The following is a 22,951-nucleotide window of genomic DNA, read 5'->3' as shown; positions in this document are numbered from 1 at the left end:
TTAAAGTTAGTCTCAAAAATTTTATTTAAAACTTCTACATACTGCAGGTTTTGATATACATGTTTATTTTCAAAATGACAGATTGAAAGACACATTTCAGGGTATCTTAAAACAGGGGAGTTAGATAGCATAATGGCTAAGCAGAGACTCTCGTGCCTAAGACTCCAAAGTCCCAGGTTCAATCCCCTGCACCATTATCAGCCAGAACTGAGTAGTGCTCTGGTTAAAAAAAAAAAAAAAAGTATCTTAAAACAACAAAAACATGAAAGGAGACAAAGATTTCATGTCCTTTCTCTGGTTCCCAAATGTACCTGAGGAGATTAAGCTGCCATTGCTTGCCATGATGAATTGACTTTTTGCCTCCAGTGTTACCAGTTTGGAGACCCTGGGTGTTCCAGACTCTGTCAAATCCATGGCAATATCGTCTAAACTCCTGGCTGAAGGAATTTTGGCCTAAAATGTAATGGAATTAATTAATCTAAACCTATTTCAAACAAGGAAATGATTAAGTTACTATAAAATAAAATACCAAGAGAGGACTGTTTAGTACCTTTATTTTTTTATTATCTTTATTTATTGAATAGAGACAGCCAGAAATCTAGAGGGAAGGGGGTGATAAAGAGGAATAGACAGAGAGACACCTGCAACATTGCTTCAGCACTTGCAAAGCTTTCCTCTTGCAGGGGGGACCAGGGGCTCAAACCCGGGTTCTTGCGCATTGTCACAGGTGCGCTCAACCAGGTGTGCCACCACCAGGTCCCAACAGTTTAGTGTCTTTATATATTAAAGTGACACTATTCAGAAGAAAAAACACAAGACTTCAGTTTTGCAGCTGAAATTTTTAAGTATGCAAGATTCTTACAATTCAGTCATAAACTTTAAAATATTATCAGTACACACACAACATGCATGCCAAAAATTATTAAAGATTATGATTTTGAAATTATTTTACATAGTAATATTTAAGAAAAATTAAGGTAATTAGTAATACAGTTAAGATTTAAAAAGTCTCAAAGAGAACTGGAGAAGAAGTTCCCTGGGTATGGTGTCTGTATGTGTGTGACTCTGGTTCCAGTCCCAGAACCACCTGGGAGGTGCTACGGCAATGTAGGAAGATTCAGTGCTGGGGTGGTGAAGCCCCTTCCCTTCCCTCATAAAAAGAAAAAAGTGGACCTAAGAAGTGATCTTGTGCAACTGTGCATGCTCGATGCCCTGGCTCCACTGAATTGAGGGGAGGGTGTGTCCTGGGGCCTGGGGTCTATATATGTAAGACAAGTATTATGCAGTACACCTTAAGATTATATAATGCTGCCTGTCAATTATATCTCAACAAAACAGAAATAATATAAAATAGAATGCAAAGCAACCAAGGCATGTGGTACCAGCAGCTTTGTCATGGTAAAGAGCATCTGACCAAGATTGACGTGTTCAGCCCTGTTAAGTTCAGAGAATAAGCAAGCAGAATAACATTGTCTGAAAATAAGCAAGTCAATGTGCTTAACAAGTCAATGTGCTTACTACTCTCCTGAGAAAGCTTATCTTTGAACAGAAAGCAGATGAGAGATGGAAGCTTTTCTTTAAAGAACCACTTCTTGTTACTTACTTTGCTTTGCTTCCGGTCCAAGTAAAACTGATGCTGACTAATTGCCATTACCCAGATGGACTTGATAAGCGAAGAGTTTGCATACCACGTCTGCACAAAGAGACCACTTTGCCCAAAGGTTCTTCTTGACACTGAAATCCTGAAAGATTAAGAAAAGTGCTCAAATCAGCCACTTCTGTCCCAGCACAACACAAAATCTCTTCAGTAAGTAATGTTGGAACAAACTTTTAAAATACTTTCCCCCTGCTACATTCTGGTGATGGCACATGTCACACTCTTATGCTACATTTGTCCAACCTTCTGATGTTCTCTCATTTATGACACTCACACCTTGGTAACATTTTTTTGTATGAGTGAACATGTTACAAATGCATGTACATGGGGACTAATAGCTCACCCAGTATAGTGAGACCCATGATACAGACCCTGGGTTTGAGATCCTATAGGGAGCACTATGAAACCAAGGGAAAATCCATGAATAATACAGTAGTCCCGTAATGCATCTCATGTTTTTCTGTTTGTCCACCCTTCCCCCTCCCTCCATCCCTCTTGTTTTCTTTCTCTAAAACAACAAGAATGGACACATTGGCCCTGGTAGGACATGTATGCAGACTTAGTGGCAACAAAAGTAAATAAAAAATACATATAAAAATTCACATTAAAATCATAAAATTCATCAGATAGGTTAAACTAATAAAATTTGTTAAAAGCCATAAGAATGTGTGATCATCACAAGAAGTACTGTATAAACATGATGGTATTATAAAAACAAAGCAACCAAGGAGGATGTAGGGTGGGAAAATTATATGAAAGTGGGTCAAAAGACATAACCATCCAATAAATAAGTGCTGAGGATGTTAATATACAATATGATGACTATAGTTAACCCTGCTGAATGGCATAATTAAAAGTTGCTAAGGAGATGGGGAGATGGCATAATGGCTATGCAAAAAGACCTCCATGCCCAAGGCACCAAAGGTCCCAGGTTCAATTTCCAGCACCATAAGCTAGAGTTGTGATAGTGTTCTGGTAAAAAAACAAATAATCAGGGGCACTTAGTTAAGTGCACATATCACCATGCAGAACCAGGTTTGAGTCCCCTGCTCCCCACCTGCAGGGAGGCTGCTTCGTGAGTGGTGCGGCAGGTCTGCAGGTGTCTAACTTCTCTCTCCCTTTCTTTTCTTTCTTTCTTCCTTTCTTTCTTCCTTTCTTTCTTTCTTTTTTTTTAAAAGAATTTATTTATTTATTAATGAGAAAGATAGGAGGAGAGAGAAAGAACCAGATATCACTCTGGTACATATACTGCTGGGGATTGAATTCAGGACCGCATGCTTGAGAATCCAATGCTTTACCACTGCGCCACTTCCCAGACCACACTTCTCTTTCCCTTTCTATCTTTCCTGTCCCTCTCAATTTCTATCTTCCCTGTCAAATTAAAAAAAAAAAAAAGGAAAAATGGCTACCAGGAGCCGTGGATTCATAGTGCCTGCACCTAGTCCCAGTGATAAGCCTGGTGGCAAAACAAAAAACAAATAATCAATAAGGAATAAATAATAACATTACTTTTTGTTTCTATACAAGAGGAAGGATGTTAATTAAAGTGTGGTAATTCTCTCTATATGTAAGACAAGTATTATGCAGTACACTTTAAGATTATATGATGCTGCATGTCAATTATACTTCAACAAAACAGAAATAAAATAAAATAAAATAAAATAGAATGCAAAGCAATCAAGGCATGTGGTACCAGCAGCTATGTCATGGTAAAAGAGCATCTGACCAAGACAGACGTGTTCAGCCCTGTTAAGTTCAGAGAATAAGCAAGCAGAATAACATTGTCTTCCCATAACCTAGATATACACCAGTTTCTGTGAGAGAGAGCTTATGTTCACACGTATCCATAAACTACTGCAAAATATATACCTGAAAGCAGAAGTACACTAGAGTTTGCAGTGAGTAACTCCCTAACACTTCCTCTCCACTATTCCAAGCTTTGGGTTCATGATTGCTCAACAATTTGTTTGGCTTCGTATGTTAATTCTCTTTTCAGTCACCAGGTTCCAGATGCCACCAGGATGCTGGCCAGGCTTCCCTGGATTGAAGAGCCCACCAATGTGTCCTGGAACTCTGCTTCCCCAGAGACCCACCCTACTAGGGAAAGAGAGAGGCAGACTGGGAGTATGGACCGACCAGTCAACGCCCATGTTCAGCGGGGAAGCAATTACAGAAGCCAGACCTTCTACCTTCTGCAACCCATAATCACCCTGGGTCCATGCTCCCAGAGGGCTAGAGAATGGGAAAGCTATCAGGGGAGGGGGTGGGGTATGGAGACTGGGTGGTGGGAATTGTGTGGAGTTGTACCCCTCCTACCTTATGGTTTTGTTCATTAATCCTTTCTTAAATAAAAAATTTAAAAAAAAAGAATAACATTGTCTGAAAATAAGTCAAAAACTGATCAGATGAAACTGATCAGATGAAAAGGGGAGATTGGGATGGCAAGAGAGGAGAGGGAACGTGTGTGTGGAGAGTAGGGTCTGCATGCTTTATGCAAAAAACTGGCTTATCTCTTAGCGTAATCTTTTAGTCATACCTGTTTCACCCATCCTACTGACCTCCAAGAAGCCAATAATGTTTTTGAAAAGCAATCACCGAGGGCTGATAGAGAATTCTTCTCAAGAGCTTGGAAAACCTACAGTCGATTTTAAAACCAGGTTGCTAATTCAGTGACTTTTTTTTTGTCTCCAGGGTTATTGCTGGGGTTCAGTGTCTGCTCCACAAATCCACTGCTCCTGGAGGCTATTTTTTCCCCTTTTCTTGCCCTTGTTGTTGCTATTATTGCTGTTGTTATTGCCATCATTGTTATTGGACAGGACAGAGAGAAATGGAGAGAGGAGGGGAAGATAGAGAGGGGGAGAGAAAGATAGACACCTGCAGACCTGCTTCACCTCTTGTGAAACGAACCCTCTGCAGGTGGGGAACCTGGGGCTTGAACCTGGATCCTTACGTTGGTCCTTGTGCTTTGTACCATGTGCGCTTAACTCACTGCACTCCCACCCAGCCCCCTCAGTGACATTTTTTTAAGTTGCCAGAAATGCCAAACTTAAAAATTAACTAAGGGGTTGAAAATACATTTAGCTCAAGATAAGACAAATAATCATTAAGCACATGAAAATGTCCTCAGTCATAGTTAAGGGGTAATACAAACAAAAATCAGAATGGGCAACCTGTCACTTTACACCACCAGAATAGCTCTTAAAACACTCTCCCCGCTACACACACACATAACTAAAAGTAGCAAGTGTTAGGGAGGATGTGGAGAATCATAATACTAGTGGAAATGCAAATGTCGCAGTCACTTTAGAAGATAGTCTGGCAGCTCTTCAAAAGGTCAATATGATTGCCATTTGACCCAGCAGTTCTATGCTTAGGAATGCATACTCACGAAAAATGAATATATATGTAGTGTCCTTACAAGTGTGGACATGACCATGTATAGCATCATTATTCATTTAGTCATCCACACCATAGAGAGAAAGACTGTGATCCTTACCTCCGTGGATCATGAACTTCAACAGCAAATTTTTTCTCACGAAAATATAAATTCTCCAGTTGTTTCCATTGGAATAACTAATAAATTAAGAAAACAGAAAACTTGGACTTAATGTAGCACACTGATTATTAATAGTATACACCAGAAATGTCAATGGAAATCGAACAAGCAGAAAAGCCACATAGCTTTTCTTAGTGTTAATTTCCTTCTTTTTTTTTTTTTGCCTCCAGGGTTATTGCTGGGGCTCAGTGCCTGCACCATGAATCCACTGCTTCTGGAGGCCATTTATTCCCTTCTTTGTTGCCCTTGTTGTAGCCTTGTTGGTGGTTATTATTGTTATTGTTGACATCGTTAGTTATTGGATAGGAAAGAGAGAAATGGAGAGAGGAGGGGAAGACAGAGAGGGGGAGAGAAAGATAGACATCTGCAGACCTGCTTCACCACCTGTGAAGCAACTCCCCTGAAGGTGGGGAGCCGGGGGTTCGAACAGGGATCCTTATGCTGGTCCTTGCTCTTTGTGCCACGTGCGCTTAACCCGTTGCACTACCTCCCGACCCCCACTTAGTGTTAATTTCTACAAAACCTAGAAATCAGCTTAATAACCAAGTAACAAAGAAAATGCACTAGGATTAAACATGAGTATGGGCTGCAGACTTTTTATAAATCAACTAGAATCTGAACTTATTCTTTTCTTCTGACAATAACATTCATCTCACCAATAAATTTTCCTTGAACTATAAAACTGGGAAACTGTGGAGAACATGTATACTATTTTTCCTCTGACTCAACTAAATAAAAGTTAATAATGAAACCTTTGTTGATTCCAGTAAGCACATGCCTTATGATCAAAGATGTTGACTTCGTACTAAAATGGAAAGATATTCAGAGAGATGTTTCAATGAGACCACAGGTTAAATTTCAAAAGAATACAAAGTGAAAGTGAAAGATCTACACGCAAGGGTGAGTCTCAGATACCAGTTTTCTCCTACAAAAATGGAACATAAGTTCCCCTAATTATGATTAAAAGCAAACAAACAAACAAACAAACAAACCAGCACTAGGAATTGGGGCAGAGGTAAAGTAGGAAGGGGAGATGCTCTCTTAGTTTCTGAGGTAGAGTCTACAGTTTTGGTAAATGGAACTCTATTTTTATATCCCCATAGTTGACATGCTAATGTTACAGAGTTATTTGCCAACTGGTTGGGAGAAGCATACTTTAAAGTAATGTGTATTTGAAAACCAAATGATTTGTAAAAAGCAGCTCATTCACAGAACTGAGTGTGCTTTGCTGTATTTTCTGGGATCATTCCCAACCCCTCATGTTAGACCTTGTGCTAGTCTGAGCCTCAGCTTGTCCTCTCCATTTGTACTTCATAGCTGAATTTATCTTCTCTGTCCCAGGCTTGAAGGCAGTTTCATTTCATCATCAGACATAGGTTGACTTTTAAAATTATGTTCAAATAATATTTTTTTTGTCATTGCTGGGCTTCATTGTTCTGTGCTGACATTTTCAAATAGAAAGGGACAGACAGGGGCAGAAGGAGAGAGGGAAAAATACCATCTTGAAAAGCTTTCTCCAGTGTGGAGGGGCCAGGTTTGAACCTGGTGTGTGCATACTATCAAGGTGAGCTACCTTGCTGGCCCATGCTCAACGAATCTTAAAAGAGTATTTTAACTGTGTAAACAATAATTTCTCTGCAATGCACTGCCAGCAAAACCATTTTCAGAAGTACAGGAAACAAGACTTTTGACTTTATGTAAAAGGCATACTCTGAACTTAAGATTTCTTGCATATATACTGAACTCCCAGATCCACACAAAGTTCACCAGTACATACCGAGAATACATCCCTTCTTGGTCTGAACACAGCCCGAATGGCCATCTGTAATTACAACACTCATCCAGGTTGACAGAGGAATTAGTGAAAGCTTAAAGCTACATACCAATTTCCTAAAATGTCCGTAGGCTTGAAGCTTTCATTCCTTTTAATCCAGAGATTCCAAAAAATGGGACAGAAATATAAGGGGGAAAGCCCAAAGTTCTTTTTCTTTCTCCCTTCCCAAACAGCAGCTCTAGTGAGTTCTGTACTGAGTTTCATAAGACACTTAGGTGTAACTCAGTTTCACAGACTGAGCCTCCCACGGCTGACACGCAACTGACATCAGCAACTCTCAGTGGGTGACACCTCCCCACTTCCACCCCTTCCTGCCATCCGGAAGAGGAGAGCAGAGGTCTCCCTACCAGCTTTTCCCAGCACAGAAATACATTTTTTAAAGGTGGGGTAGAGTGTGAATCCAGATGATACCTTCTGGTAAATTGCTCTGAATTCAGACCCCAATTTCACCACAGGCTGTGTGGAGACATTTCTACCCTGGGTTTACTCACCCTGGACATGAACAGGTTTTACAGGAAGAGCCACAATGCAGCTCAGCTGTGTTTTCCTTTGCATCCATTCCCACACACATAAAAACCAGGGCTGGACTTGAAACATGATCTTTGCAAGTCACCACCTCCCCCTCTTATCACTTACAAAGTGAAATACTAGTGCTTTTGCTTCCATTCAGCATTCCCTGCATGGAGAACAAAAATGCTCACAGTAAGCAAATCCTATTTAAAAGGTGAGGGGTTTTAGTTTCTTCAAAGAATCTGGAGGGCAACTGGGATTCCAGAAGGTGTTATGGGACTGAGACTGTGCTTTCAAATCTGAAAGGCAGTCATTTTCCACTTGAAATCTTATAAGTTTAAGCAAAATGTGATTTCATATATGTACCTATACAAAAATATTGATATAAGAGGGGGAGTAGAACAGGAAACTTAATTTGTAATAATTGCTGCTACTAGGCTGGTAAAGGTGGAATGTATGAAGGGTGATTGATGCAGAAAATTTCAGCATTACAAGTAATGTTCTTGTTTGCCTGTTTTGGTGCTAGGATCAGACATAAAGGGTTCACACATTTGAAGCATGTGTGCTGTCACTGAAATAAATCCTCAACCCTTATTCCTTTCTTAATACAAATAAGATGAAATAAGTAATATAAAAATACTAATAATTATTACTTTAAGTGGCTATATAGGTGTTGCTGAATCCTTACTACTTCAGTGATTAAAATTAAAATGAGAACATTTTATATAATGTAGACATAGGCAAGTCTGTTTTATATACCCTAACCATTTGGGTAGCCTATATTTTAGATATTTAATGTCATCAGTTTTAATTCTCACCAATGCTTGAAATTAGTAAGAAAACAACTTGCAACTTTAATGGCACTTAAATTAGGTATTGGCTAGAAATAATCTAGTCTTTCTTTTGAAACATCGGAAATCATTCTTTTATTGTACTTTTAAATTATTTTGGTGTTGTTGATCTGAGAAAGCTAGGACAAAATTCTGAAAATAGCAAAAGAGCTGAGGTGAGGTGAATACATTTACTGAAAGATCACTCATGTAATGAACCTAGGACAGTGCCTTGTGCATAGCAATTAACTGACCAATCTTCAGTTCTTTTCATTTGCCAGTACTTTCCTTGAAGGATCAATAAAAGGTAGTCTTGTGATGAAAATCATGTGATGACTTCAGACCAATAGAGGAAGAAGAAAAAATTGACTATAGAATTATTCACCAGGATGAGACCTGACTAGCTGGGACTTCTACATTAGAGAAATGACTTGTCTCATATAGTCAAGAATACTCTAAATCCCTTTTTTCCTTTTTGATTTTTTATCTTTAATTTTTTTATGATGTTCCTTATATTTGATATAACAGAGAAAAATTGAGATGAGAGAAAGAAAGGTAGACCTTCACTACTTCGCTACTTCACTGCTCATGAAACTTGAAGCCCCTGCAGGTAGGGACCAGGGGCTTGAATCTAGGTTTTTACACATGGTAATCTTTACACTTTACCACTTGGCCCCTAATCCTCTACATTAAAAAAATTTTATTTATAAAATGGAAATATTGACAAGACAGTAGGATAAGAGGGGTACAACTCCACACAATTACCACCACCAGAACTCCGTATCCCCTCCCCTCCCCTCCTCTGATAGCTTTCCTATTCTATATCCCTCTGGGAGTATGGACCCAGGACCATTATGGGGTTCAGAAGGTGGAAAGTCTGGCTTCTGTAATTGCTTCTCCACTGAACATGGGCATTGGCAGGTCAATCCATACTCCCAGCCTGTCTCTCTCTTTATCTAGTGGGTCAGGGATCTGGGGAGTTGGGGCTCCAGGAGGACATGGTGGGATCATCTGCGGAGGGAAGTCAGGCTGGAATCATTGTAGCATCTGGAACTAGCAGGCTGAAATCCTATTTTATGAAAGATAAAGGACTGCAAAGAAACATTTTTTTTTTTTTGCCTCCAGGGTTATTGCTGGAGCTCAGTGCCTGCACTACAAATCCACTGCTCCTGGAGGCCATCACCTTTTGTTGCTCTTGTTGTTTATTGTAGTAGTTTTTATTATTACTATTGCTATTGCTGTCGTTGTTGTTAGATAGGATAGAGAGAAATCGAGAGAGATGGGGAAGACAGAGAAGGGGAGAGAAAGACACCTGCAGACTTGCTTCACCACTCCTGAAGCGACCCCCCTGCAGGTGGAGAACTGAAGGCTGGAACCAGGTTCCTGATGCCGGTCAGTGCACTCTGCACCATGTGCACTTTACCCACTGTACTACCGCCCAGCCCCCTCAAAGAAACAATTTTAGGAAGCTGAACTGTGGTACAGCAGATTAAGCGCGCATGACGCAAAGCACAAGGACTGGCATAAGGGTCCCGGTTTGAGCCCCCCCCCCACCACATGCTGGGGAGTCGCTTCACAAGCGGTGAAGCAGGTCTGCAGGTGTCTATCTTTCTCTCCCCTCTCTGTCTTCCCCTCCTCTCTCCATTTCTCTCTGTCCTATCCAACAACTATGACAACAATAACAACAATGATGAGCAACAAAATGGGAAAAATATCCTCCAGGAGCAGTGGATTCATTGTGTGGGCACCGAGCCCCAGCGATAACCTTGGAGGAAAAAAAAAGTTATAAAAAAAACAAACAAAAAAAAAACCAGGAGTAGGGCGGTAGCGCAGCGGGTTAAGCGCACGTGGTGCAAAGCACAAGGACCCGCAAGGATACCAGTTTGAGCCCCCAGCTCCCCACCTGCAGGGGAGTCGCTTCACAGGCGGTGCACCAGGTCTGCAGGTGTCTCTCTTTCTCTCCCCCTCTCTGTCTTCCCCTCCTCTGTCCATTTCTCTCTGTCCTGTCCAACAACGACGACATTAAAACAACAATAACAAAAGAGAATAAATAAATAAATATTTAAAATTTTTTAAAAAAAAGAAATCATTTTACACTTGGGAAAAAAATAAAAATTCAAAGAAAGGCAGAAGGAGCAAAACATACATCATGTTTTCTATTACTCAGAGCATACTGGTGCCCACATAGGGTAGGGCTGTTAGAGTATATAGTATCTTATAGGTATGATTCCTATCTAGATTATTTATGCATATTTGTGTATATGCAAACAAATTTATAATTTTCATATTAAAATAAAAAAGTATGCCTAAACTAAAATTTCTACTTATGGAGATTTAAACCAAGGGAGTAGATTATTTTGTACCACAGAGTTAAAAGTATGAAACTGGACTGTTTCCTAAAGCGATCATTAAACAAGCATCATAATAATGATTAATTAGCATCATTGTTGTTTATGTGGCACTCACTAGAAGCTGAGTTTGATGAAAAGAAAACTATAAACTAGAATCCAATTTTCTTTTATTCTGTTGCACTCAAAATGATCAGCTATTCCCTTTAGCATAAAAAGATGGAAGCAGATGGTAATAGATAAAAGACTAACAGGTGGGAGTTGGGCGGTAGCACAGTGGGTTAAGTGGAGGTGGTGCAAAGCCCAAGGACCACAGGAAGTATCCCAGTCCGAGCCCCTGACTCCCCACCTGCAGGGGAGTCCCTTCACTGGTAGTGAAGCAGGTCTGTAGGTGTCTATCTTTCTTTCCCCCTCTCTGTCTTCCCCTCTTCTCTCCATCTCTCTCTGTCCTATCCAACAACAACGACAACAATAATAACTACAATGATAAAACAACAAGGACAACAAAAGGGAATAAATAAAAAAAGACTAACAGGAATTAACTTTGATATTACAAAATAAACAAAGATAAAACAGAAGCATGTGAATGGTGATATTAACAAAGAGGTTAAAAAAACTACAGAAGGAGAGAATATATCTTAAGGTCATTAACCGTCTGGCCTTAGGAAAATGTTAAACATTTAAAAGCTAATAAAACAAAGCAGAATGAAATACTATTTTGAAAGTGATTTGCAAAATATTGTAATCAAAATACTTATAAAGATGCAAAGGAAGTTGGTATTTTTAGAATAATTTGCTGCATGTTATTAGACTTTATTTAATAGATATCATGGGTGGAATATTTAAGTGATTTACTGAAGAATCAATACTTAAGAGTACATTCATTATGACAGATTTATAACAATAATTAATCACCTTTCTCATACCAGCAGTTTCTAAATACCTGAGGCTACTATGAAAATTTAGGTGAAAAAACACTATACAGAAAATGCAGAGGAACTTTTAGGAAACTGGACGTTGCCTACTTTAGTAGCTTTTGGAGTCATTAATTTCATTTGTCCTTAAGCAACATTATTGCTGGTCAATTTTCTGTGAGTGAGGTCCTGTTCGTGTGGACACATAGTAGGCCTTTTCCCTAATGGGTCTTACCTGAACCAACTAGCTAGCCCTCATTTGCCTGGCCTGCTTTGTATTCTGGTTCTATCAATGTGTTTTACTTGGCAAATTACTTAACATTCCTGCATCAGTTTCCTCATCTATAAAATGGAACCAAGAACGTTGTTGAAAGGGTTCTATGTGAGGTTATGTTTATGAACCAGTTAGTCCACAGCCTGGTTCAGAATGATTAGTCAGAAAGTGCTAATGCTGGCTCCCCTTGTAATGAAAAACTCTCTAATTTTAATCATGCCTTTGTGATGATGGAGAGCAAGTCACTTTGAAAAAGAATAAGAAAGAGAATAAGCAATTTATCTAGTTTCCACATCTGTCTTTCCACTGATGAGAAGCAGCCAAGTTATTTTGTTGGTACATCTGTGTCACTCAGGTTTCCAATTCATGAGTTTCAACCTCTGTAAAAAAAAAAAAAAAATGCTGCTTCTCTGTTGATTTCATTGGTGGTTTCCTGATACACCCTCTAGGTAGGAAATCTTTTCACCGTTCCTGTATCTTGAGGTCACAAATGGAGAGGGAGGGGCCATTGAAGGGCATGCTCATTGGGATATATGAAGCTACAAGCTCCCTCCTATCTGGTACACTGAGAAAAGAAGGAATGTGTCACGACAGGCACAGAAATGTTGGGGTGTACATCTGCCACTGGCAAGGGGAACTACCCCAGGGTAATGAAAGATTGAAGAAAGGCTGTGGACAGAAATGATCAAACACTTTTTTTTCACACACCGATGGACTGAAAATTGACGTCACCAATGGTTTAACACTACGCAAGAACAGGAAATCAGAGGCTTGTTTTAGTAGTGTTTATAATATAGGTTAATCATTTAGCTGTGACTGTACCTGGAAATGACTAAAGTTGAGATAGTCAGGGCTGGAGTGCACGACTGTATATCAATCAGTGACTCCCAATAGGGTAACCCCCTGCTATAACCTGAGGCAAACCAAATCACTATATTATTGATTTATCCTTTTTTTTTCCATTAAAAATTGCATTTGGTGAATATACTACTAGTACCTATGATCCAGCACAGGGGAACTTTTTGCCTTCTGGAGTACCACAAATAGAGAACTTTTTGTGATTATGAGTTTTTAGAAGGTCAAATTGACTTGCCTTGTATTGAGTGAGACAATACATGTTAATGTAACTGAGACTGATTCCTGGCAAAAGAGAAGACTGAGAAATAGAGATCTTTAAGTAAATTGGCCAAGGTCACAAAGTGAAGCTGGGGTAAATTTGTGACTTTTACCCAAGCACAACCAGGCTCCCCACTTTGCAGTGTATGGTCACAGAACACCATCCTGTCTTCCTTATACTTGTCCTTATGCTACAAAGACAAGCAAAAATGAAAGAAAAATGGAGTTATTCCCAACTCCACTATAGGACAAGAAAGCAATAATTATGGCAGCCACTTACAGAAAAAACTCTTGAGTCCTTCAAATTTTACATAGATTAGTGGTTTTCAACCATCAACGGTTGCTTATCACTCCTCACCCCTCACCATCACTCACAACCCCAGGACCTTTGGTGCAAACTTAGATGCTTTTGGTTATCACACTAGAGTGAGGGCACCACTGCAGCCTCTACTGTGGGCAGAGGCCAGACAGGTTGAACGTCCTGCTTTGATCTGGCAGCACTTTCCCACAACAGTTATCTGGTTCAAAAACAGTACAGAGACTGAAAACTTTTATCTTAAAGAGTAGCATTTAATAAAGAAAAAGAAAACAAAAGGGGGGGGGGAGTTACGAAATGATGCACCTGGTTAAACACACATGCTATAATGCACAAGGATCTGGTTCAAAGCCCTGGTCCCCAACCTGCAGAATGGAAGCGGTGAAGCAGTGCTTCAGGTTATCTCTTTCTTTCTCTCTATCACTTCCTTCTTTTCCCATTTCTCTCTGTCTCTACTCAATAAATAAATCAATAAAAAAATTAAAGATAGCATTAAAAAGAAAAATGGTATTTTGTGATATAACTAGGTCTTGGAAGTTGGGGTATATTGATAAAAAAGATAAAATAATGAATTTTAAAATAATGAATTTTAAAATAATGAATCTTGGAGTTCTATTGCTTTTAACTAGATAATGCCTTTAGGAACTTATGGCTGTTCAGATTGCTTTCTAAATGCAGAGCCTACCTGCCAGAAGACCTTACAGCAACTGAACAGACTAGAAGAGGTTCTGCTAACTGAAGTTCGATTTCAGTCCTATAACACATGTAAAAGGCAAAATATTCTAAGTTGTTTTGAGAAAATTTAAGTGAAGAAGATCCAGATATTTTAAAAGCTATAAAATAAGAGGACATAACCTCACCCAAATTTCCTCAGTTAGAGACTATGTAGCCTTTCACAGTGATTTCATGACTTCCTGTTGATACCTACATTAGAGTACTCACAGCATGGACCTGGTACAATCGGTGTTAATCAGTAGCTCACAGGCACCTGAACAACTTTTCAGAAAGTTTGCAACTGGCATCTCTTCTTCTTCTTCTTTTTAAAAATATTTATTTATTTATTCCCTTTTGTTGCCCTTGGTTTATTGTTGTAGTTATCATTGTTGTTATTGATGTCAGTGTTCGGATAGGACAGAGAGAAATGGAGAGAGGAGGGGAAGGCAGAGGGGGAGAGAAAGAGAGACACCTGCAGACCTGATACGAAGAAGATAGGTACATAATAAAAACAGAAAAGAGACCAGGAACTATAGCCATAGCTTCAAAAGTAAATGTGTGCCCTGAAACTGAAGGTGCTGTTTGAACAAAAGGAAATGGCTGCTGGACAGCCAAAACGGTCAGATGTTGTTTGTTCAGTCTACTGTTGTATTGCTAGACTTTACCAAGTGACTTAATTGTTGACGTGTACAGAAAAATGAAAAAAAAATAAAATAAAGGAATTGAAAGATAGTACTTTCATAAGATCGACTCATTCAAATGCAAAGAAAATCAATTCCTACATAAAGCATTGTGAAAAGTAGTTTTATGTAGGAACGTAAACAGAAAAGATATTTTAAATGTATACTTGTGTTCAAAGCTTGGCATGGTTCAAGTTCATTCATCTTTTCAAAACTAATTTTTTTTTTTAAAGATAGGACAGAGAAATGGAGAGAGGAGGGAAAGACAGAGAGGGGGAGAGAAAGACAGACACCTGCAGACCTGCTTCACCGCCTGTGAAGCGACCCCCCTGCAGGTGGGGATCTGGGGGCTCAAACCAGGATCCTTACACCAGTCCTTGTGCTTTGAGCCACGTGCTACCGCCTGACTCCCCTGGCATCTCTTCTGACAGGTAAGCACCACAGTCAGTTGCTAAATATTTTCAATAAAATTTCTAATCTTGAATGCAATTTTGTTTTTCCAACTAAATAGGCCCTCAGTGATAAAGACTAGGGCTATTTTCTTAAAGGGCATAAAGAATATAAAGTGTCAGCCCCAGGCCCTTGCAAACAGAATGGGTTCAACCAACTTTGGGAGGAGGGTATAAAATGGGTACATTACTTTCTCTTGTTAGAAATTAGTTTTGAGGGGGTCGGGCGGTGGCGCACCGGGTTAAGCGCACGTGGTACAAAGCCCAATGACCAGTGTAAGGATCCCGGTTCAAGACCCCGGCTCCCCACCTGCAGGGGAGTCGCTTCACAGGCGGTGAAGCAGGTCTGCAGGTGTCTGTCTTTCTCTCCCCCTCTCTGTCTTTCCCTCCTCTCTCCATTTCTCTGTCCTATCTTTAAAAAAAAAAAATTAGTTTTGAAAAGATGAATGAACTTGAACCATGCCAAGCTTTGAACACAAGTATACATTTAAAATATCTTTTCTGTTTACGTTCCTACATAAAACTACTTTTCACAATGCTTTATGTAGGAATTGATTTTCTTTGCATTTGAATGAGTCGATCTTATGAAAGTACTATCTTTCAATTCCTTTATTTTATTTTTTTTTCATTTTTCTGTACACGTCAACAATTAAGTCACTTGGTAAAGTCTAGCAATACAACAGTAGACTGAACAAACAACATCTGACCGTTTTGGCTGTCCAGCAGCCATTTCCTTTTGTTCAAACAGCACCTTCAGTTTCAGGGCACACATTTACTTTTGAAGCTATGGCTATAGTTCCCTGGTCTCTTTTCTGTTTTTATTATGTACCTATCTTCTTCGTATCAGCACACACTGCTTGCAGACATAAACATGTCAGCCCTCTTTATTAGCTTGACTCCTTTTTCCCTGTTCTGGCTCAGTATAAGTGTCACCTTGATCTAGGAAGCCTTCCTTGAACACACTGAATGCCTGTCCCCATTCCATTCTCTCAATGCTCTATTCCACTATTTCCTTCTTTTGTTTGTTCCCTTCTGAGACTTCAGAATTTATAAGCATGTCTTCATTTTTTTGGCTTCCTTGTTTGTTTCTCATTCATCATGCTTCAAAATCAAAACAAAAATGAAAACAAAACAACGTGGAAAGAAGCAAACAGTGTAACTGAAACTACTTTACAATCTCAGGATTGATTGACCAATCTATCTACCTACCTACCTACCTACCAGGGTTTTGCTTCTGAGCAACCAAGAGACATTACAGCACCAGAGCTTCCTCCAATGCTGTTTGTCCTAGTACATCCATGTGAGTGGCTCATGACCCTGGGATAATTGTATGTGAAGACATATTCACTATCAGATGAGCTATCTCTTAATCTCCTCTTTTAGCCACAGAAAACTCTTTCAGGTAGATACAATTATTTGAATTTCTAGTTGAGAAAATAAAGGCTCAGAAAGACTGAGTGACAGCCCACATTATCTAGCCGATAAGCAGGGCAAAGGTGCAGGACTGAGGCTATTTCAAATCTGAGCTATAGGATTTGCGTTCTTTTCCCACTGACTCTGCAGAATGTTTCAACAACCAGATTGATTATTGATTATTGATTATTGGTGTCGCTCAGCTTAATAACACACTCTACAAACAGGATGGGCCAGTCTCTGCAGAGGCTGACATTTTGTAATTCAATTTATTTTCTTCCACATCATATTTTATTTAGTACCAATGTAGAAAGTACTGCTGAAAGCCTGTGTAGCATATACTTTCTTCTTCAATAGCTAGAATTTAAATAGGGTTAGAAATGACATACTGATCAAGGTTCATGGTAATGATGGAAAAAGCCAGGAAGAGTTAGAAATAATCAAGGTAGCCATATGTAGAATACATCACTGCACTTAAATGAAATAAAAATCTGTACTTCACAAAATACTTATTTATCAATTTATATGAGGGAGACCAGAGCACTGCTCAACACCGACATGGTGAGGATTGAACCTGGTACCTAGGCATGCAAGTCTGGTGTGCTACTGTTATGTGTCTCCCCAGCCCAAACCTTGTCATTTTATGAGCAGGTGAAACCCTGTACTTTTAGTTCATCTGGCTCTAGGCATTTACAATTCTAGTAGATATATATATAAAAAAAAGTCAGTCATCCAAAAGTTAAGAGTGTTTTCCCCACCATGAGATGCCATGGGGTGATGGTGTGACTTACAAGACTTTCTAAGCATGTAATAATATAGAAAGATACTAATCTTGAAAGGCATTTAATATCACCATAGTCTACCTTTGACACCTTGCATAGCATGTCATTTTTCTTTCTCTCATCTCTGATAGGTTCTGGTTTTCCTAGGGGGAATAACTTGCCTGAGGGGTACACATCAGTCATGACTTAACACTAGTCTTTCACTCAGTCACTGACCCACTGTCTGTTTCTTTGTGGAGAACATTTTTTTCTTGAATCCTTGAATGAATTATGAAAACTTAGACAAGTCTGCATGCTTGTTCTATTTGTTAAGTAAAACTTTATAGTTTCAAATGTCTTATGTTTTGAAGTAAGGTTGAGTTCCAGTATGCTTTCACATTTCATAGGAGTTTGCTATGAATTTTTCATGCAAAAAGAAGAAATACAAAGAAAAACTGTTTATGGTCTGAAATTTTAGTACTCTGATCTTTGGGGGCTTGTAATTCAGAACTTATTTTCTACTAATTTGCATCATATTTTATTAGAGTGTTACAGTTCATGAATTAGGAGAAGCGGAGTTCTACTAATTTCTGAAAATAAAAAAGAAAATTGAGCATGGATTCTTAGAGGTAATATAGGACTATGAGTTTGAAGTTAGTCTGAGTTTTACTCTAACCAGTGATCCAAGAATATTTTTCATCTCCTCCTTTATTGTCTCTTTCCCTTACTACCAATGTATGAATACCAGTTTTTAGGCACAGTGCTAAATATAATCTCATCTGATTTTTTTTTAAATTGCCAGCGGGGTTATCACTGGTGCCAACACTATGAATCCCATGGCTCCTGTGGCTATTTCCTACCCCCCTTTTTTCTTTTCTCTCTACTTTGTTTTTCTTTGACAGGACAGAGAGGAATAGAGAGAAAGACAGACACCTGCAGAGGAGAGAAAGAGGGAGAAAGATAGACACCTTCAGACCTGCTTCTCCCTGCAGGTGGGGAGCAGAGGCTTGAACCCAAATCCTTGCACATGGTGATATGTGCCCCTCTCATTTGATTCTTACAACTATTTTATTAAGTCAGTGGCACTGCCAACTGTGTAGATGAGGAAACTGAGTTTAAAGAGAGATTAGACAACATGCCCAAAGTCATATAACAAATAGACATAAAGTAGGCTTTAGTATCTTGCTACGCAGATATGTATCACATGATTGAAAACAACCTAGATCCCATCGTTGGCAGAAGCCTTACAGCAAAATGTGAATAATAGTAGATGAATATTTTGGGAGGTAAGACAAGTATTCAAAGACTATACATGATAGATACTATGTAACAAGGAATGATAGCTGCAGTCCCTTGATCTTGTGCTAGCACTTTTCTTTAGTTTTTATTAGTGATTTAATAATGGTTAACAAGATTGTAAGATAACAGGGGTATAATTATTTATTTTAAGATTTAATTTATTTATTCATGAGGAAGATAGGAGGAGAGAGAAAGAGCCAGACATCACGCTAGGACATGTGCTGTCAGAGACTGCACTCAAGACCTCATACTTGAGAGTCCAGTGCTTTATCCACTGCACCACCTTCCGGACCACACAGGGGTAAAATTTTATACAGTTCCCAGCACCAGAGCCTCATGTCCCATGCCCTCCATTGGGACTCCTCTATTCTTTATCCCTTTGGGGATATAGATCAAAATTCTTTATGGGGTGCATAGCTCTTTTCTAAAACAGGCTTTCAGCCTTAGTTGGTGTCTTATAATAATGGCAAATCTTCCTCCATTTGGCTTTTTGTTTTTTAATTTTTTTTCTTTGCCCCTAGGGTTATTGCTGGGACTCGGTGCCTAAATCACAAATCCACTGCTCATGGAGGCTATTTCTTTCCCCTTTTGTTGCCCTTTGTTGTTTGATCATTGTGGTTATTATTATTATAGTTGTTTTTGAATCTGTTGCTGGATAGGACAGAGAGAAATGGAGAGAGGAGGGAAAGACAGAGAGGGGGAGAGAAAGACACCTGCAGACCTGCTTCACTGGCCGTGAAGCGACCCCTCCTACAGGGGGAGCTGGGGGCTCAAATTGGGATCCTTACACTGGTCCTTGCACTTTGCACCATGTGCACTTACTTAGCTCGCGCTACCACCCAGCCTCCCATTTGGCTTTTTTTTTTTTTTTAAAAAAAACACTTAAAAAAATTTATTTATCCCCTTTTGTTGCCCTTGTTGTTTTATTGTTGTAGTTATTATTGTCGTTGTTATTGATGTCATTGTTGGATAGGACAGAGAGAAATGGAGAGACGAGAGGAAGACAGAGAGGGGGAGAGAAAGACACCTACAGACCTGCTTCACCACCTGTAAAGTGACTCCCCTGCAGGTGGGGAGTCGGGGGCTTGAACCCGGACCCTTATGCCGGTCCTTGTGGGTCCTTGCGCTTTGGGTCATGTGCGCTTAGCCCGCTGTGCTACCACCCGACTCCCCTATTTGGCTTGTTTTTAAGTCACATAATTAATACACAGCAGAGATATGGCTCAAGAAACAGCATTTACAAGGCCTCTCACTCCAGCCTTTGTCTCATTAATTTGCCAAGTTGACCTTCATTCCTGCCAGGCCACTGGTGAATTGCTACATGTACCCAGCAGGAAAATGATCCTCCTTTCACAAGTCAATGCTCACAGCTCTTTAAATTATGCATTTTTTCATTTGTGCCAACTAAGCCAGGACAGAGACATATGGAATATCCTATCAGCAATTAAACGCTGAAGTTGTTTATACATAGAAAAATAAAGATACAGGGGCTGAGTACTGGCATATCTGGTTGAGTGCATATGTTACAGTGTTTAAGGACCCGGATTCAAGCCCCTGGACACCACCTGCAGGGGGAAAGGTTCACAAGTGGTGAAAAAGTGCTGCAGGTGTATCTCTTTCTCCCTCTCTATTGTCTCCAACCCTTTCAATTTTTCTGTCTCTATCAAGTAAATAAATGCTTGGAAAAAAAACCAGTATTAAAAGAAAAAGAAAGATACAGAGGCAAAAATCTACTGTGATAATTAATGGAAGAAGGAAAGAAGAAAGCACATAATGTTTAGAGGGGAACCTGCTAAAATAACAAAGAAAGAGAAGGTAAAGCAGTAGTAGTATAAATAGCCTATTTATAGTCCTTTTTGAATTGAATGGCATGTCTTGAAAATGAAATAGAGCACATTGCAAATTAAAAAAAACGGAAGTGGCTTCTGATCTTTGTCTAGACTGTGGAATGAACAAGCAAACCTGATTATGATCAGTGTCAAATAATATTTATCAATTTCTGTGAAACTGTGACTATAAAGAGAGGCCTATGAGTCATGAGCAACTGGGAAGGAGTTAGCTGCAATGTTTACTGTGTATAATTTGACTCACCAATATTTTGGGAGAAAGTCTGATTATTTTCAGTGGATACATTTATAGTCTATGAGACTTTCAATTTTATCAAGCCATATTAGTTAAGAAAATAGTTGTGAGTCAATGTATTACAGTTTATATGCAAGAGTAAAAAAAAGATTCTGCAAGCCTCTTGAATGTTATTTCTTTTCTTCTTTATTTTTAATGTGGTGCTGGGGGATAAACTCAGAACCTTGCATATGCAATATACCTTTCAGAGGCCTCAAGGCTTAGTTTTTCTTTTCCTTCCTTCCTTCCTTCCTTCCTTTCTCTCTCTCTCCCTCTCTCACCCTCCCTCTTTTTCTCTCTCTCTAATCTGGGAAGAGGGTGGTGGACAAAGGGAAAGAAATACCTCAGCACCACTCCATTATCCATGGAGCAGTCCTATGTCACCTATGGTACTGCTATCATGTGGAGCCAGGATTTCAACCCAGGGTTTTCACACTTTGTAAGGTGTGCTTTCTACAAGGTGAGCTCTCATCCTGTCTCATGAATGTTCTTTCTTTTGTTGTTCTTGTTTTGTTTTTTTTTAATATTTAATTTATTTATTAATGAGAAAGATAGGAGAAGAGAGAGAAAGAACCAGATATCACTCTGGTACATGTGCTGCCAGGGATTGAACTTGGGACCTCCTGCTTGAGAGTCCAGTGCTTTATCCATTGCGCCACCTCCTGGACCACCTTTTTTTTTTTTCTTTTCAATTTTCAAACAACTCCTTTTTTTCTTTGATATTATTGAGTAAACGATGTTGTATACTGAGTGTTTTCACATGACAAAAGTATGAATGTACTCACAGAAATGTTTGATGAATCATACACTAACTACAAAACACCTCCCATAAAAAGTGATTTCTGAGCTCCTTTGACAAGGTTTCTCCCATTTTTAATAATTTAAAGATATTTGTTATTTATAACCCCAAATTCATTTTTTCTATTTTCAGTTCAGTGTGGGATGGTGAGTAATTGTGAGCTATTGTCATATAATAAACTAGATAACATCTGAGATTATTTATAATGAAACCTAAATGCTTTCAATTTTCTAATCTTTTTCCTGTTCTTTGAATATTTTCCAACCACAGATTTATTGAATATCATTTCTTAAAGTAATAGTCAGGGTTGAAATAAATGACTAAAATATGTTAATATAAGTGAAGTTTACCTTCAGAAAACATGACAGGCAGTCATCTGGTGTTATGCCTTACTTGGATTGTTCTTTGCATCACCTCCCCCAGTCCAACCCAGAGGAAAAACCATTTGGTTAAATAAATTGTGTATTTCCACATAATGGAATAGTAGGTGGCTTTTTTTTAAAGTGTGAAAGGGATCTGTTTACTAGAGACTGGGAGAAATATGACATGGTGTGAAATAATACGACAGTAAGGTTTAGCATATCCACTGACAAAGTCTATACAAATCAGTTTAATTCTCTTGACAGTTGATATTATGCGGAATCAGTGGGGATTTCAGGAGGATTTCCTGCCCTAATTAACATGTTTTATAATAGTGTCTGCTTTTCTGGTATCTTTTTATAATGAATACTAATAACTTTTGGTAAAAAATTACAACATATAACTATAAGTAAAAATTATTTTCAAAAAAATTATATGCCCATCCTTTGTTAGAAATTTGGTCTTAGAAGCTAAATATCAAGTACAAATAATTTTATTCATCCTCCTGCCAGAAGTTAAGGATTGTTTATATTAGTTGCTCTTTGTCCCTGGGCCTATAGAGAGAAAACTGTAATTGTATGATTATGAATAGGCTCTCTCTCTACCTCTCACTATTAGTTATTAGTTGTTCTTTGTTACTTTTATTGCTAGTATCCAATAACCAGCTTCAATATCTGATAGTTTCATCCAGGAGAGCTAAATCAACCATTAAAAGGGGTCATACTTTGCCTTACACAATTCTTTAATATTGTCTGTGCCATGAAATGGGGGGGAGGGTTGGGGAGAAGGGGAGCTTTATTTATTTTTACAATACAAGGAAAACCATGTGCGTTATTTAAGCTGAAAAGACCCTTAGACAATGATCAGTGCTGTGCTACGATGAGGCCACTTATAAAGAAATATGGTTATTTTTGTAATAAATATTACAGTAAAGAGACAGATGGAAGTGATAGGAGTTATTTAAGTCTATGATGTCCGTTTATGATAATGAAGGCAGCTT

General features: G+C 38.9%; 1 protein-coding gene across 6 annotated transcripts in view; it reads right to left on the bottom strand.

The window, feature by feature from the left end:
• The window catches only part of FRMD4B (FERM domain containing 4B), a 407,614-nt gene that overhangs the window by 25,898 nt on the left and 358,765 nt on the right, over positions 1-22,951 (bottom strand). For all 6 annotated transcript variants that reach the window (XM_060202892.1, XM_060202891.1, XM_060202894.1 and 3 more), the window contains 3 exons: positions 5,154-5,230; positions 1,604-1,742; positions 312-453 (listed from right to left, as the gene is read on the bottom strand). In XM_060202892.1, the coding sequence (XP_060058875.1) occupies positions 312-453; positions 1,604-1,742; positions 5,154-5,230 (358 nt within the window). The remainder of the gene's footprint in view (positions 1-311; positions 454-1,603; positions 1,743-5,153; positions 5,231-22,951) is intronic.

The sequence above is a fragment of the Erinaceus europaeus genome, chromosome 12 (assembly GCF_950295315.1).
Source record: "Erinaceus europaeus chromosome 12, mEriEur2.1, whole genome shotgun sequence".
Classification (NCBI taxonomy): domain Eukaryota; kingdom Metazoa; phylum Chordata; class Mammalia; order Eulipotyphla; family Erinaceidae; genus Erinaceus; species Erinaceus europaeus.
This window is presented reverse-complemented; position numbering and strand designations above follow the sequence as displayed.